Genomic DNA, 18,166 nt, shown 5'->3' with positions numbered 1-18,166 from the left:
GCCTTTTTGTGGCAATTACCATATACCCAAATTTCCACAAAAAGGCGTACGCCCCCTTCTCTCCTCGAATCGGAAGCGATAACCCTATCATTCGTGGTAATGGTTGGCGCACAGCGTGCAATGTGGCGAAGCTCTGTTTTTTAGAGTGCGGATAAATGAGACAGAGAACAGAACCCACTGAATAGATCTTATGCTTCGAGGTGCTTTTCAGCTTTTTTTCGAGCGCCATCGTTGTCCTATGGTTCGAGCCTTTCCCTCTTCCGGTGGTGGTGAATGACATCTGGCTGGGCGGCTATCCTAGCCGTATTTATACAATGGTGGGGAGAACAGACGCGCTTACACTCGCAAAGAAGAATTGATGCTAACAATTCGTCCAGTGTTGCTTTCGTGTTACAGCTCTCCGTTCAGTACGTACGTCAACAAACTAGCCACACTTTCTGCTCTGAGTCGGACAGTAGTTGATTGAAGCAAAGCCTAAAGACTTTTGACAGGTCTTTTCTTTTTTTTTCTTTTTTCTTTTTTTAACAGCGGCAAAATTTGGAGCTCTTCCTGCACCATGTTGCCGCTATGCACTGCGTCATTAAGAAAAAACGTTCTGAGAAATTTCACAAAACAAAGCTTGGCGCGTTGTTTCAAGCTGAGCACTTAAGTGTTGTAATAAATTTTGCCAAAGGGCAGCAATTTTATGCTTTTGTCAATATTCCCTCTTTTTCTAAACTACAATACGTTGTATGTTTGCTGCAGCAACGTGCACGAGAGTTGTTTATAGCTTGAACCGATTTTCGAGGTTCCTTGTCGTTTCTTTTAAGGAGCTTCCACTGTAGTGCTCCTTATTGCACGCACTGTACTAATGCAATGCAGTGTACTATGCTCCTGCTACACCGCCGCTTTCAACTGGTGTCACATGGTGTCACATGTCAGTGTCAAATGTCACTGACATTTTGACGGTAATTGACTTCAAATAAGACTGGTACTCTCTAAATTGAACATTGACAAGATGGCGGCAACCACTGAGATGAACCATGAGTCCAGCAAGCGCTTTGTGTGGATTGGCTTCCATCTTATACGTGGCCCAGCTGCGTGTTTTTGGACGTAAAGAGCATACAAAATTCCTAAAAAGCGTATGCCACTTATGAGAGAACAAGCTGAATTCTGTCGTATCTATACAACTGTTACATCGTAGGATCACCCGATAGAAAAGCTGAACCCAAGAGCGCACGGAAAAATCCGTGTAAGCGCAGGAACTACGGATAAGTTGCAGGTCACGTGGACCCTAGATGCCTTTGGAATTTTCAGCAACCATTGATTTCAGCGTAGTTGAACATGTCCCAGTAACAGGGCAAAGGATTTTTACCAAATGTCAAAAGAGAAAATAAGAGCTGATACGCAATACGATAAGCGAACCGTTTACATGTTTCACATCTTGCAATTAGTTCTTGAATGTCAGCACCCATACGTGGTCAATACATCAAAAGACGGGCCCTCGCTTTATATTTTTGAAGCCCCAGGTGGCCCTCGTGCACTTTCATCAACATTTCCTTGCGAAGAGAACGCGGTATAACGACCTTAGACCCTTTAAACAGGAGTCCTTTCACTACCGACAGTTCCGAAGCACACGACTTAAATTCGCCTTCTACAGGCACGTTGTCGTCTATGCACTGAATAACCCGTTGCAGAACACTGTCTTGAGTTGTTGCCAAACGAAGCTTTTCAAATGTTGGTTCGCTCACAATAGCTTCCATAGTCTTTATCGCGTGAGCCTTAACATCTTCTGTGTCTTCGTGTATTATTGCAGACAGTGATCGTGACAGTGCATCAGCTAGAACGAGCTGTTTCCCAGCAACATACTGCAGCTCAACCTTGTATTTCATAAGTCGTACAAAAAATCGCTGTACCCGGGGGGGGGGGGGGGCATATCGCAAAGGTTTTTTTTCGCTATGTCAATAAGCGGTTTATGATCAGTCTCCACGGTCACCAGGTAGCCGTAGATAAAATCGTGGAACCTTTCACAAGCATACGTTATTCCCAAAGCATCCTTCTCAATTTGCGAATATCGCCTTTCAGTGTCGGTTAACACCCGCGACGAGTAGGCTACTGGCCGCCAAGATTCCTCGTAGCGCTGGAGAAGTGCTGCTCCCAGGGCGTACTGCGAAGCGTCACTTCAGACTTTTGTTTCTCTTTCCGGATCGTATATAGTCAGCACCGGTGCATGTGTGAGAATTTCCTTGAGGCGGCTCCATTCACGTGCGTGGGCTTCTGTCCATTCAAACAGCGTGTCCTTTTGGACAAGCTGGCGCAGTACTTGTGTTTTGTGATTAGGAATATATTTTCTAAAGTAATTGACTGTCCTCAACAGGGGCTGGACTTCCTTTTTGTCTTTTGGATCTGGAATCTCGGTTATGCCATTCACTAGCTCTGGGTCTGGTCTGATGCCATCCTTGTCAATGCGGTCACCCAGGAAGGTTATCTCTTCTAATCCAAATTTACACTTCTCTTCATTGAGTGTCAAGCCAGCTCCTCTTATCGCGTGTAGCACTCGCCAGAGGCGCCTGTCATGCTCCTCTTTGGTAGCGTCCCACACTAAAATGTCATCGATATAAACTCGTGCTCCTTCGAGGCCCTCGAGGACTTGATGAAGCATCTTCTGAAAAAACTTCAGGGGCAGACGTTATTCCAAACGGCAACCTTAAGAATCTATAACGCCCAAATGGAGTTCTCATTGTGCATATGCGCGAACTTTCTTCGTCTAAAGGGACCTGGTGGAACCCGCTGTTGGCACCGAGCCGTGAGAAGTACCTTGCACTAGTTAAGTCCGCTTCAATGTCCTCACGTCTCGGCATCTCAAAGTGTTCGCGCTTGATACAGCGATTAATATGTCGCGGATCTATATGCAGAGTCGGAGCTTTCGGAGCTGAACAACCACAAGAAGACTCACCCAATCAGTTGGCTCATCCACCTTAGCGATTATGCCAGCTCCATCTAAGCGTGCTAACTCTGTATTCAGCGGTTCCTTTAATCCGTATGACACTCTGCGGGCCGGCTGTACAACAGGCACACTCCCCTCCTTCAGTACGGTCTTGTATATCGCCGGTGTGAACATCCAATTCCACGAAACACTTCTGGAAACTCAGCCAAAACCTGGGCCCGCAAATCATCATTGACAGTTACACTCTGAATTCTTGAAATCATTCCAAACTGCTCACAGGCTTGCAAACCCAGAATCGCACAGCGTCTTCTTTACCACAAAAAAAGTCGAGTTGCTGTTCCTTGTCACGACATAAGGTAGTCAGCCTCGCAGTTCCCAAGTGCCTGATCATGTCGCCACTGTAGCTCCCAAGGACGGGACAATCTGCCCGGATTTCTTTGTCACTTCCTATCTTCTTACACAAAGAGTGCGGCAGGAGGTTGGCTTGAGAGCCAGTGTCAATTTTGAACTTCATCGGTCGACCCCTAACGCGTGCCGTTTCCACCCATTCCTGAGCATCTTTAGAACTGCAGGCGCTCACGTTGAGAATAGCCACGTCGTCGACTGCCCCTTCTTCTGATTCACTTTCAGACTTCTCATCCTGGATCTGACGTGTGACCTTCTGTTTGCATCACACCGCAAAGTGGTTGCGCTTGCCACATTTTGCATGTTTCACCATAGGCGGTGCACTGCCGCGGCGCGTGAAGTGGGTTACAGAACATGCATTTGTCCCTGTTCCCGTTTCGTTTCCCGGTGACAGCGTCCATTGTTTTCTACTCAGGAGTCTCCCACGACTGATTTTGGTTCGCCGACAGTTCTGCTGCCTTACAAAATTCGATTGTTCGATCCAGAGTAAGGTCCTCGTCGCGTAGCAATCGTTCTCGAATCTTTTTATCACAAATACCGTAGACGATCTGGGCACGTATCATAGAGTCATGCACACTGTCAAAATTGCAGGTTTGAGACTTGAGCTGCAGGCAGACTTGTACGTATCTTGAGTACGTACTCAAAATACAGTATTTTAAATACTTTTTCCGGTATTTTGGTACTCTACTCAATACTTTTTGCGACAAGTATTTTTAATGTATTTAAAATACTTTTTTCGGTATTTGCTACTCAGTACTCAAAATACTTTCCTTCCTCGTCAAGCCATATCCAGCACACTTCCCGCCGTGCCGAGATTTTCAGCTCACTGGAATTCCGGGAATTCGCGAACCTGTCATTTATCCTCTTGTACAATAGGCTGGTCCCACGCTTGGCCTTGCTTGTCAATAGCCAACTTCGCCAGAAAATCGTTCCTATTCATATTGCCAGGTGAATCACCAGGGGATTATGTACAAGAGAATCCCTGCATTTATTTCCTTGGTCACCAAAGCAATAAACACGTGCCAGAGGTTGAAAGACCCGAACGGACATACAGGAGGGATTACGAAGTTTTGGGTCAGAACATATCAACAAAGTTTGCTTGGGTTCACTAAAGTTCACCAAACATTACTTGACACCAAGACGTTGCAAATGAAAGATATGCTTAAGCATGGCTTATGAAGTTTATTGCTTTCATTTGTAAGGCCGCGTAATACGCGTTTCACTTACTGCTAATACTAAAGTACTTTAAAGAGTATCTTGAATACTTCTTAGAGTATTTAGTACTCTGCTCAAATTACTTTCAGTTTTGAGTATTTTGTACTCTATTTTAAATACTTTTTACGTAGAGTATTTAGTATCTTATTTTAAATACTTTTGCGCAGTATTTTGTACAAGTCTGGCTGCAGGTCCCTAAGGAAACTTTCGAAAGGTTTGCCCTCCGCTTGCACGCGACATCGAAACACATATGTCTCATTCTGCTTTGGTGTACAATATTCTTCAAACTTTTTCATCAGTGCGTCAAAATCCTCTTTTTCCGCATCGCCAAGCTTGAACGTGTTGAACACGTCTGTTATGGTTTTGGTTTGGGTTTTACTGCGCTCGTGCGCACCCGATGGTGTCACGCGAGAGTGTGCTGCCTTGTTCTCGCACTTCAGTTCGTCAATCGCAGCAGTAAAGACTGTCCTACTGCTACTGCCTTGGCATTCCTCATTATTCTGGTGCCGGAACCCGGGAGGAAGGCTCGGGATCAACGATTGCGGATTTTTTTGGCTCTCGGCATGGCGGAAGCACAGGACTCAGTCGCGAAATCTTTACTGCTGCAGAAGCGAAAGTCACTTCGTCAGAGAGTGACGACAGTGCTGAATGAAGCTCATCAACTCGTCGACTCCTTCCCTTCCCCTGAGAACGTCAGTAAGGGCAGCGTGCTTTTGGAGGGCATCGCTGAATTTTCGGCAAGTCTCGACGATGTGGACGCCAAATTGGAGCCCCTATTTACCCTGGAGCAAGCCGACGCCGAGTTCGATAAGGTTCTCGACTATCAAGACAGGACAGCATCTCTGACCTGCCTGTTGAAGAGGGTGATATCTCGACCTTCCTTGCCTGATCCTTCAGGTGTCCAAACAGCAAGTTCCCAGTCTCTTGCGCATCCGCTGGCTTCTGTTGTAGAACGGTTCAACGCTCTTACCTCTCCTGGGAACGCATCGTCTCTAAAAAATGCAACAAGCGGAACCGGCCTCCGACGACCTCAATTACCCAGGATTGAACTTCTGAAGTATACTGGAGGTCCGGAGCATTGGCAAAAGTTCTGGATGAGGTTCGTCTATGTCCTACCTAACTGCCGTGCTTCACGGAGAGGCTGCAGAGTCGATGAAGGGTCTCGAACTCACGGGCGATATGTATGACACCGCTGTTCAAATACTCAAGCGGAGGTTTGGAAATCGCGACTCCTTGATCCAGTTCCATCTGAACCGTCTACACAGCTTCCGGACCGTCCATTCATCTAGGAATGTTTCCGATCTACGTCGTCTACATGATTCCGTTCAGGCTCACATCAGAAGTTTGGATGCATTGGGTACCAAGCACCGTTCATATTGCTCCTTGTTGTACCCGGTACTTCAACAGGCACTTCCTGACGATCTCATGCTTACTTTCAAAGGCAGCTGCGTCAACAAAAGGAAAGCGACGTCAACTCAGAATCGCCGCAGGATGAAGACCACCATGCGAAGGTCTTGGGAAGACTGCTCAATTTCATCAAGCTCGAAACGGAGTGTAGGGAGAGTGTAACGATAGAAGGAGCAAGAGTTCCTGCGAAACCTTCGGCGCCGAGGTACATGAATCAGAGCAGAAAATCACTACCTCCGAGCTCGGGTAGGGAGATAGAGAAGAAGACAGAGCCTTGCTTCTTGAGCGGGAAGGATCACGAAGTACGCAAGTGTCGACTTGAAGCGGATGTAACTGTTTCCGTTGCCTGCAGGTAAAGCAAGAGCCGTTGCTTGAATTTCTTCCAGTTTTCCGCTGCATTTTCCAGTAGAATCAACGGATACGGCGGCGTGAGAAATTCCATTCTGATGCACTGGGCTATCGCATTTTGACGCACCCTTTGCTTCGCACTCACGGACGGGCAGATCCCACTCCTGACACCATGTACCAGACACCGTTTGAGTTGACTGCTTGACTGCTCTTTTATACGTGTACACCAGGGTTGCTTGCTTTCACGTTTCCCACACCACAGGCCGCTGCGAGTTTGGAAGTGACGCAGATTGCGACGTACGCATGCGCGTACCTGGCGTTGAACCGGTGCAGTGCGTCCTGCTTGTGGACGCGGGCAGTGCCTCCCTAAAAGTGTTCAGCAAAAATGGGCACGTGGAACTGAACGGCAGACCGCTCGCCGGAACGACGCCCTTAGAGCACGGGACGCCTTCGTCGTACACGACAGAAAGTTTCGGTTTGAGTGGCATACGAGTCGCGTGCCTGCGTCGTCTCCAGCCACTCCGACAGCAAAGCAGAATAAAAGTCCTGCGTTACCCATGTGCCCTGGTCATGGCCAGGCTTCAGGAACGAAACCGGCCAGGAAGAGCCTTGGCAGTAGCAAGACACCAGGATCCTCACAGGCCACTCCCACAACCAGGAAGAGCGTTGAGAGCAGGAGGTCACCCGGGTCTTCTATGTCGGGGAAGAAGCCAGCAGTTACTCCCCAAAAAAATAGAAGTGCTGCATCGCCCATGCTTGCTGGACCTGGCCATTCTTCTGGAACAAAGGCAACAAGGAAGAGCATTGGCAGTAGCAGGGCACCAGGGTCCTGACAGGCAGTTACTCCCCAAAACAGTAGAAGTGCTGGATCGCCCATGCTTGCTGATCCCTGCCATTCTTCAGGAACAAAGGCAACAAGGAAGAACCTTGGCAGTAGCAGGACACCAGGGTCCTCACAGGGAGCAAAGGCCGCCAAGAAGAGCCTCGACAGTAGGAAGTCGACTGGGTCTCAAAGTTCGGGGAAGAAACCAGGGTCGACGCCAAAAGCCAAGCCTTCAGTAAGAAAGACTACGCCCGTGACGCCGGGCGCTGCTTCTTTCACGCTTCAGGAGGCCACCGGAAAGAGCATCACTCCCTTTCACAACTTTTACGGCAGGACCCCCGTCTCTCTGCGGGAAACGGGGCGGCGCAGTGGCTCCGCCGTACGAAGCTCTGCAGTTCACGCCAGAGTTGCAGCTCTGCGAGGAGGAGCGAGCGCAAGCCCTAAGGGGGGGGGGGCAGCAACTCGGCGTAGTTTGACCCGGCATGCCGCCTCCTCGGACCCCAACAAGTCTGCAGCTCTGATGTGCACCCACGCTCCACGACATTGGGCGGATGTCGTAAAGCAAGGGATGCCCAAAAGGACTCCTACATGCGTCCAGAAGCGTGTGGGCACGAGTGCGCTCAGACGCAGGAAGAACATCGTGGCTGCTTCCACGGGCCTGTGCACTCCACGAGTACACACTGCATCAACTGGCCATGCAAACTCTCCAGCAACGATCGTCGTGAGTCGCTCCCGCGTACGCAAGAGTACACCCTCCCCCAACCTATCTCAGTTTGCGACGCCCAGCATTCCCATCGAATTATTTGTGTCCCCGTTGTCAGCGGCACAGGAGAGCGGTGAGGAGCCCGTGGCCGGAAGCTCCGCTCTAAAGACATCGTTGAGCGCGCCAACGAAACCTGCGAAGCGTTCCCTCTCGCATAAGGCAGACTACCGTGACGTCCGTGGCGTGAAAAGAATGTTTGCAAAAACGAGCCCCTCATCCGACTTCACTGATGTCGGTGGGGTCAAAAGGGTCTTTGGAAAGCAGAGCCCCGCGGCCAATGACACTGACGTTACGGGGGTAAAAGATTTTTGCGAGGGCTTCCGCCGTCGGGGATTACAGGGGTGTGGCCCCAGTGGCCCGGTTGTTCCATACTCCCGTTGAGGGCTCACCGGCTCCGCAGGAGGGACAGTCCTCGGCAAAAGGTGGCGAACGTCGAGGCAGCCTTTCTCCTGCTCCGAGAGGGACACGGAGGTCCCAGGCGCTTGCCCAGGTCTGGCAAATTGTGCGGGAAAGGAAAAATTGCAGCCGTCACACCGGACACAATCCCCACGTGCAAGCGGGGCAAACGTTTCTTCCCCCCAGAAGGAGGAAAAGCCTGCCGAGCAGCTGCCCTCGTCTCCGGAGCGCCTCCCAATAAAGGAAACGAGACTTTGTTCTTGGAAGAGTAGGTCGCTGGGCGGAAGACGGTCGCTGGGAAAATCTCCGCAGAAAGAGGTTGTACCTTCTCGATCGCCTTCGAAAAACTCAACTCTGATGCAGTTCCCACCGGGGAGCAAGACACCCCAGGAAGAAAGCCAACCTGCTCGGGCCCAGCTGCGTACGAGGACCTCTACTGCAACGAGATTGCCACAGCAAGGGCCCACGTGTGTTTCTCCTGCACGGTCCCCGCAAAAATACAAGCCCACGTCACCTGAACGCCAGCCGCCGGCCAAAACTTCATCCCCTCCGAGATCCCCGCAGAGAGCGAAAGTTCTTGTCCATCGCCTGTCAAGACCCGATCACCCTCGCTATCCTCTAAGTCCCCTGGACTTCAGTCGTCAGTTGTAGCAGGGACGCGCAGGGGAGGTAAACATGTAGAAGCTGCCGAAGCCCCAGCAAGCAGCCAGTCTTCTGTCAGTCCGGTGAATCCAGCAGAAGACGAGGAAGAAAAACCTGCCACAAAGCTCACGACGAAATTTCCCTTGAGGGAAGGCAACAGGCAGGTGACACGACGAGGAGGCAAGCAAGCGGAGCATCCAAGTTCGCCTCCAAAAGCACCAGCGGAAGATGCTGACTTGCCCGCTACCACCCGAGCATCAAGGCGTCAGGCTGCCAAGAAGCCATTAACAGGAAAGGGGCAGTTCGCAGAGGTCGGCGTGGAGCCATTGTAGAGTCACTGGCAGATATAGAACCTTCCCATGAGCTTCAGGCCAAACTCTCTCCAATTAAAGAAGCCCGTGAAGAAGACCCCGACTCCAGCAAAGTTGCGAAGAACGGCTGCAACCAGACGCGCATCTACCGGAGCACAAAGACTAGTAACACGAGCCGCCAGCAAGCAAGTCTAAAGGAAAGACATGCTGCCTTCCGTTATCGTGGAGATAAAATTTTCTCTCCATTTTATATATTGCATATTTTTATTTTATTGCGTTGCTCACGAGCATTACCTGCATCACTTGTTCATTGCTTGAAAGTTTTCAACAATGGCCGGGGTTGAGGCGACGACAAAAATGAGTGCAGCAAATAGCAGTCGCCAGTGAATCCACATGTTTGTTTAAAAGTAGCTTTGTAGTTCGAAACTTCCTCTAAGAAGCAACATCATTAAGACAAGCCGACGTCTATACCGATACTGGCCCAATCCTATAAACACTGACTTCCCGCCTCAGCGGACTCTCCCTGGTATCGTGTACGCGACGCCACTGAGAAATCTTTTCACAGCAGAAACCATGTAAAGAGAAGACCGGGCGGCGGCGTCTTCTCCAACACTGTCAGATTGGCATGAGCTTGCTCGGCTCAAGTGGGCAGAGCTTCCAAGTGATTCCCCAGGAAATCGACATGCGGCGGGAAATAAATTGAATTCGTCACTAAGAAGCACCCCTAAATGGATAAACCCCACAGAAAGGAATAATAAAATACTGAGCTTCCAGGAATGGAGGAGGAAAATGCATTGCTCCAAGCTGTACTGGGCAGTCACGGAAATTTCAGGGGCTATGTTGAAAAAAAAAAAGACGGAAAAGAAGAGAAAGAAACAGTGAGCATGTACATCTCCCTGGCTTGGTGAGACGGGCAGGAAATTCCATGGAGATCGCCGTGACTTTCCTTTGGTGAAGGCAGAGAAGCTTTGCTTGAATGCGCAGTTCGAGTAGCTCTTTATTTTCAAGAATAATTCTGGGTTCGCACCTTAACCCTTCGGCAAATACGATGCCACAGTACTGCATATATATGAATGTATTAGTGCTGTGATCACACACACACACAGCAGCCCGTTCATAGCATATGACTTCGATACCGAACGACTCTGGTTCACGCTTGCACTCCGCTGGTTCAGTCAAGTCACGTGTTCTACGTTGAAGTGTTCACGACGTAGAGACAGATGACAGACCTCGGCGTCTGTTTTAAAAATCACGATGTTCTGTCCTGTTCTCCACAATGCGCAGGTGCAAGACCCCTGGTATGCGTGGCGAGCAACACACGGAACAGAACTATCTTCCCGGAAGATGGGCTGTGCGACTACCTTATATTCCACGATGTGACACTGGGAGACAGCGAATGGGTCTCAGCGACCAACAGTAAGAGGGAAATTTTTCGGTCCTATACATATAACGGAGGACTGCGTTGAACCTTAGGTGTTCGTAGCTCTATAAAGGAATCACGTTGTTGTCGTTATCGCTTTGCCCTCAATCTGGGCTTGATGCAGGGACATCATTAGGTTATGCATGGATGGCGCCTGAACGAACTTACGTAATCAGTCTGAGGTGGCTTTCTTTCGGTTTTCAAATTATGATCTGAAATAATTCACCGAAACTCTACTTGAGGACATGTGCTTCAGTTTGTTATTTATACAGGGCGTTTTTTTTTTCTTTCTCCTCTAGAGATTTCTCATAAAAAGGCTGTGAGAGCAGCATAGATGTCGTCTTTGAAGTTGAGCTATACGGCCAGGCGGTACTATTACTATTGGTACTACTACACTCTTAAAAATGAACTTCACCGCATAGCACGCTCCTAGCCAACCACCGTCTCGAATGATATCGTTATCTGCCCTGATTTGTTGAAAACGAGGGCGTACGCCTTTTTTGTGACACTTATGCTGTTCATAATTGTCACAAAAAAGGCGTACGCCTTCCGTTTTTAACAAATCGGGGCAGATAACGATATCATTCGAGATAGTGGTTGGCTAGGAGCGTGCTATGCGGTGAAGTTCATTTTTAAGAGTGTATTACTACCATTACTACTAGTAGTAATACTAGAGTAGTACTAGAGTTACTAGTATTACTACTACTATTAGGTACTATTACTGGATGGCTAATTACCTAATATTCACTAATTAACTCTTTAATTAGGGGATTTCGGGCAAAAGCAGGGTAGAAGAATGGGAGACAATCTTCGTCGTTTCATTTTTACATAATCATGTAACGCGCACGTGCACTGAAATAGCCATCGCCGAATTTCGCTATGTAAATGAGCTGAAACCGAAACCGCGAGGGCCAGGAGCGCAGGTAGCGGAGGGATCATTCCACGTCAGAGGGCCACGTGCTTTGAAGCGACGGAAATGATTCGAGTAGGTGCTGATATGGTGGCCAGATGAACAGCTTTGCGGTCCAGATAAGGCTCCGTCGGCGGATGTAATGCGCTCCTGAGGCGCGCTGTTTTGGTTTCGTCTCATGTGCATGGCAATATTCGGTCATGGATATTTCAGAGCACAAACATAGGATGACCTTCAGCGAGGATTGACTCCTATTCTGCTCTCTCGCTTTTGCCTTAAGTACCCATATTCAAGAGGTTAATCAATGAATTTTAGGTAATTAGTCATTTTGTAGATACATACTCTCTTCGATAGGATGTCCGCCTGGCCGTATAGCTCAATCGCGAAAACGACACCTAAGCAGGTCTGCTAGACTTTTTTTTTTTTTTCGAAAACGCTCTGTAACAGGTATGTCGTGATGGGCTGGCGCTTGAAGAACCTTTCGCAGACGTGACAATATGGCGCTCTCCGATCTTACACATCGATCGCAGATGCTGTTTATGACGATATTCATTTACGTGTAACCAATGTATGATGTAACCAACGCTTCAACTCTCGATTCTTTTCTGTCGGCCATTGTCCTGTTCAAATGGTAATGCTGATTATTGTATTAGATGATTGTATTATATATGATTGTATTGCCTCTAGTTTAATCCTGCAGAGCAACCAACCTCGCATTTAACGGAGTTATTTTTCTCAGTGTCGTATTTTTCTGCTTTTGTTTTTCTTTATACAGTTGGTATCCCTGTATGTTTGTATATAACAAGTTCGCAACGCATTCCTGCTACGACTGTCCAGAGGCAGTCGACAGTATAAATAAATAAATAAATAAATAAATGCATTCAAAATTCGAATTTTGGCTAGTCTGCTCGCTTTCATTAAACCATTCCTGTTGCAGGACTTCGGTGGTTCGTATTTTGGGGCGTCGCGTAACTCCGTTATTTCGTGCAGGAGGCAAGCTGGATCCGTTCATCGAGAAGGCCTCGCGGTCCCGCCAAAGCGTCTACATGCTTTCCTTCCCTGCGAACATCTACGCAGAAGTGAAGTCTTTCCTGCGAGTCAGAGACACTTCCGTGCAGCTTATCAAGAAATACGCGACACATAACATTCGAGGCTATGGTTTTGCACTTATCGATAGACCTGTGCGCCGTTTCGTCGGGGAAGCTGAGCATTACAAAGATATTGTAATGGTGAGGGCGCCATCCTTATTTCATGGATGTTTCAACGAAGCGCTTCATTCCAGTGATGAGGAACAACATTACGATAACGATTCGTGTGGTCAGCGAATATTTGTATTTAAATTCGTGGGACGATGTTCTGCGTTCCTAAAGCTGCATAATTCGGGCATTCCACGTTACACGAACAAATGGGTTCTCCACCAACATAGAAATTTTACGACGTGAATGGTTCAGTGCGAGCAAAATGGACAAGGTAATGCTATACGCCCTGTAAGTTCCTGTAAGGACTATCACCAGACTCTGCGATCATGTGAGGGGCTGTGTATGAGCCCTCAAACCTTTCCGGCTCCGAATAGTCGCAGTTTCTAAACCTTTTCACAGCTTCATTAGGTCAAAAATGAGAATTTGTGGAGTCTGCTGGATTAAAAGAAGACAACATTTATATATATATACTACTCAACGTAGCAACTTATAGGCTATAAGTTTTTGTGTTTGTGTGTGTATGTTTTGTAGGCAACGCAGTAAGTTATAGCATAGCCTGTCCCACATTAGAGGATAATGGTGTGCTTTAGTGCATACTACGCTATCGCCTTTGCGTATACGAAAGGGATAACGTCGCAGTGCGCATAGCCTATGTGTACGCAACGCGGTTTTAAGGCAAAGACTAAAACATACGCACATCATACTCCTAGTAGACGTGACGTAATGTCGCTTTTGTAGTACTAGTTTCGATCCGATGTTAAATTTTTTGTTCGTTAAATTTCCCATAAGAGGCAAACCTGAAGAATGTAACGAAACTCAGAACGTACCGCATCCTCTCAACATGCACCATGGAATCCTCAAATTTCTCTACAAAATGCTCCTCTACACTCACTAAGCACTTGTTCCCTATGAACAACAAGTGCAAGGGAACATTTTTGAAAGTCGAATACTATCAAATGAGAGCGCCATGAAGCACATAGACTTAATGTACACGTTTACTTCGAAGAATCTTTCAGATCGAATGAAGGAAGCAATGAACACCGGTGGTGTGACCTTCATGGGACTCCTCCTTCGAGGAAACGCCAAAGGAAGCGTTGGAAACGAGCTTAAGGAACTAGTGAAGTAAGTGTGCGTATGTATAGGGAGATAGTTATCGGGATGACTCCTCCCAAGAGGCAAGAAATCTCACAGGCGAGAACTCTAGTTCTCTACATGACAACACAATTTGCTCTCTTTCGAAAGAAAAGAAAAAATGAACTGTAGAGAACACTCGCGTGTACCCTATATACACTCTGGAAACAAGACTTCACCGCGTAGCACGCACAGAACGAACCATCATAGAGAATGACATCGTTCTGTTTTGCTGATTGGTTAAAAATGGGAGGCGCATGCTTCTCTAAGAGAGTTTGGATAAACGTTAATTGGCACAAATATGTTAATTATCATTCTCCCCTCAAATGAGAAATCATAACGGTATCATTGTGAGCAGGGGTTGGCGTAGGGCGCGTTGTGCGGTGAAGCTCTTTTTTTAAGAGTGTGAAGCTCCGGGATGCACAACCTCACAATCAGAAATTGCTAATATACTCGGGTACCTTAACGCTTTCTGTTAATGCCCCTGCTATTTGTCTTCCTGAGAACCCTGAGTTGGAATAGTTCGTTAGACATCATCATTCGCAACAGCGCAACGAGCACGAGGACAAACCGGAAATCAACCGCTGCTAACAAGTTCATTAATAAAGTGTGGCGGCTCGCGGTCGACGACGACGACGCCATCTGCTGCCACGCGCTACTGCGCTTGGCAACCAGTTCTACCGGCACCGTTCTAGTGTGAGGCCACGCACATCAGCCCGCTGGAATATTCGATCATCGCCCGTCAGGACTCATTTAGAGGGAAACCATCTCCTCTACATTTGGTGACCCGAACAACGAACACCATGTTCGGCATAATTCGACCATTCATCATCCTAGATCTTTTGGCAAACCAGCAGCGAACCGCCTTCTTTGGGGCATGTCGCACTGGAGACCCGCAGGGACATCACAGCAAGATCAGATTCCAGCCTCCACCTGCTTCACGATGGTTCTCCCCGGCACTTCTCTGTCGACAACCAGCATTCACGCTCTTGTACCGGTCCCGGTACTCCGCACTGTCGCCCACTCGCGGTACTGTCGCCCACTCAGCAACGCACTCACTCAGCATCAATCAATGCTCAGCGACGATGACTCAACGCACTCAACAACCCCTCACCGTAACCAGTAACTACTCACGCAGGAGGGAGGAGGAGGAGGAGTGTCGTTGGGAGGAACCGAGAGGTCTGCCTGCCTGATTAGGCGGCATGTTTCTCAGGAAGGGAAAGGTGGTGGAGAGGAGGAGAGGAAAGGGTGAAGTGGAAGACCGAGCGGAATCCGCTCGGGGGAGGATAGCTGCGTCCATGGGCCGACTTCAGGGGAACTGTGCCGGCATACGCCTATTACACATCTGAGGGAAGCCCAGGAAAAACCCCAGACGGCACAGACGGCCCGCGGATTCGAACCGCAGACCTCCCAGTCTCCAAGCGCACGCGTTACCGCTGCGCCACCGGAGCTGGTACCCCTACTCACGCACCCTCCTCTACTCACGCACCCAACCAACCACTCAGCATTCACAGCTCATCTCTGGTACCTGCCCGGACTGCAGCGCTCTTGTTCCCGCCACCCCGCTGTTGCTGCATCAGCTGCCACAATCACAAGCCGCGTGTCCAGTCGTCCACCATCCACGAGTCGTCCTTATTCTCCTCCTCATGGTATCGACCCGGACCTACACAGCATGTACGACTCCGCGTCTGAGGCGGGGAGTGATGTGGTGGCACGTGGACGACGAGGACGACGCGCCTGCGCTGCCACGCGCTACTGCGCCTGGCAGCTAGTACTACCGGTGCCGTCCTAGCGCGAGGCCACGACCATCTGCCCGCTGGGACATTCCATGATCGCCGGTCAGGACTAATTTAGGGGATCACCACTTCCTCTACATTCCTCATTCGCCCTCATGCTCCTCTCCATGATATCGACGCGGACCTCAACCGCATGCACCGCTCCGCATCAGAGGGAGGAGTGATGTGTCGGCCCGTGGACGACGCCGCCGTTTCTCTGCTGCCCCGCACTACACTCTTAAAAACGAACCTCACCACATAGCACGCTCCTAGCCAACCTTCATCCCGAATGACAACGTTCTCGCCCCTGATTTGTTGAAAACGGGAGGCGGAGCCTATTTTGTGTCCATTATGCACGGCACAGAATAGGTTCCGGCTCCCGTTTTCAACAAATCAGGGGCGAGAACGTTGTCATTCGGGATGATGGTTGGCTAGGAGCGTGCTATGTGGTGAAGTTCATTTTTAAGAGTCTACTGCACCTGGCAGCCAGTTCTACCAGCACCGTCCTAGTGTGAGGCCACGCACATCTGCCCGCTGGAATATTCGATCATCGCCCGTCAGGACTCATTTAGAGGAAAACCAGCTCCTCTATAAAAGGCATGATGGAAAAAAAACACGCAACGTTGCAGTTTCCACGGATAAAAAGTACGTACAGCTCAAAAGCGGTGCCATGCGAATTCCGGTATTCTGGTTTGTCCTAGAAGACATATTTCAACTGGCGAATAGACACCACAGTCCATGTTATTCAATGCAACCACTCAAGCTAGTTACACAAATGTTGGACCAGACTGCACAAATATGCTTCAGCTATTTTCAGCTGCTGCGTTCTATCATTCAGCTTCCCCTGTAGTAGGATTGGCCACACAACAGTAGCAAAAGGTACTTTGGGCTGTTAACATCGTGAACCTCTTGTGTATTACACCAAGGGTGCACACACTACTGACAACGACAGGAATTGTTCTGGGAACTGCATAGCAAACACAACTGGGGGCTTAATCGCTTCATCGTCGTTACGGTCGTTACAAGCTAACGAGTGGCGGGAAATTAAAATGGTGGGCACATGACACATTGCGCGTGACGTGTATCACGGCCTTCACGTATCACGCGAAGAGCGCCGTGCACGTGTTTTATCACGTGCCCACCTTTTTAAATTTCCCGCCACTCGTTAGCTAGTAACGACCGTAACGACGATGAAGCGGTTAAGCCCCCAGGACTGTATTAAGGGCTTACCTTACTTCCTCTTGTTCTCAACTTGCGTTATCCGACGGATCCATTCGTCTTGCAGCGCGACATCAGGGTGCTTAGTGTACAACCTTCTATATCATTACCAAAAGACAAGCCCCCTGGAACCAGTGCCTTTCGCTGATCTCCTGTTGGAAGCCAGTGTAGCCTCACGACTGACGTATAAATGAATACAAATGGCTCACAGCAAACCGTGTGTCAGCGAGTTTGCTTGTCTTGCTTTCTTCTCGCTACAAGGTGCCTTTTATATGCAGGCGAGTTGACCTGTTCGTCGCCATTAGTCACACGCCACTGCCTGATACGCCTGGGAGCTGCGTGGTGCAACCAATTTCCAGTTGGTCATCGGAACACCTCAATGATGCATCACTACAATCAATAGTTAAGTCCACTTTAGCGAGCACTTAAAAAATGTCAACGACCCGAAAAATTAGTGTGTATTGCTGAGCAGTGTATTGACTGCATGTTCGTAATCATCAGCTTTGCCTATTAATCGAGAGCGCCCTTTCTCAGCTGTACTTCCCGAGACAGCTGAAGATAAAGAGCGACGTCCCAGCAGTCCGTATATTAATTTTGTCCATCCGATTATCCTTCATCCTGTGCTGAAACCTTAGCACGCAGCACGTCGTATTTGATGAACCTCTCGGATGACGACGCGTCTAGGCTGGGGCCACATCAGGTACAGGGGTTGTTACATCGAAAATGTTCGATATACAAAAATAAAAACATGACGAAACGTTGTAAAGTGTTGAGACAGGGTGCAGGCAAGCTGGTACTGAATCAAGTTTAGAACTGGACGCACGGATATAGATGACGGCCACACACGAATCCTCAGGCACGGCAGTTATTTAATCTAGCCTTCACATCTTATAGACACTTGCAGACCTCAGGTGGCGCCTCAGGCGACGCCAGGGTGCGCCAACGCGCGATAGCTGGATGTGCGTCGCGTTGGTCTTCCGGTTACAGCTGTTGCCTGCAAAGGCCCTTTTGATAGCGCCAGGCCGCCAGGTAGCGCCAGCGCACGGTAATCTGTTTTGTTCCCCCGTAGGTCTTCCGGTTAGCGCCGTTTGTTTGCATATCTATATATGTCTATATCCCGAAAGTCCGGCGAGGGGGGATAAGGGGAAAGAAGCACTACTGATAACGGGCTGATGATCCATATCAGTGGGCGGATTTTGTTGTGTATGAGGATTTCTGTGTGTCTGTGCCTCTGGTTTTCAACATGGCGTACAGTGACACGTGCTACGCGCAGTGCA

General features: G+C 48.9%; 1 protein-coding gene and 1 long non-coding RNA gene across 2 annotated transcripts in view; one reads left to right on the top strand and one right to left on the bottom strand.

The window, feature by feature from the left end:
• The window catches only part of LOC135399588 (uncharacterized), a 31,693-nt gene extending 14,104 nt beyond the window's left edge, over positions 1 to 17,589 (top strand). The window contains exons 6-9 of the mRNA XM_064631312.1: positions 10,521 to 10,652; positions 12,557 to 12,795; positions 13,772 to 13,887; positions 17,168 to 17,589. Coding sequence (XP_064487382.1) covers positions 10,521 to 10,652; positions 12,557 to 12,795; positions 13,772 to 13,887; positions 17,168 to 17,318 — 638 coding nt within the window. The 3' untranslated portion in view covers positions 17,319 to 17,589. The remainder of the gene's footprint in view (positions 1 to 10,520; positions 10,653 to 12,556; positions 12,796 to 13,771; positions 13,888 to 17,167) is intronic.
• Positions 1 to 18,166, bottom strand: part of LOC135400246 (uncharacterized) — a 146,880-nt gene that overhangs the window by 25,210 nt on the left and 103,504 nt on the right. The gene's annotated exons all lie outside the window — the stretch shown is intronic.

This window comes from Ornithodoros turicata, chromosome 7, assembly GCF_037126465.1.
Source record: "Ornithodoros turicata isolate Travis chromosome 7, ASM3712646v1, whole genome shotgun sequence".
NCBI lineage: Eukaryota > Metazoa > Arthropoda > Arachnida > Ixodida > Argasidae > Ornithodoros > Ornithodoros turicata.
This window is presented reverse-complemented; position numbering and strand designations above follow the sequence as displayed.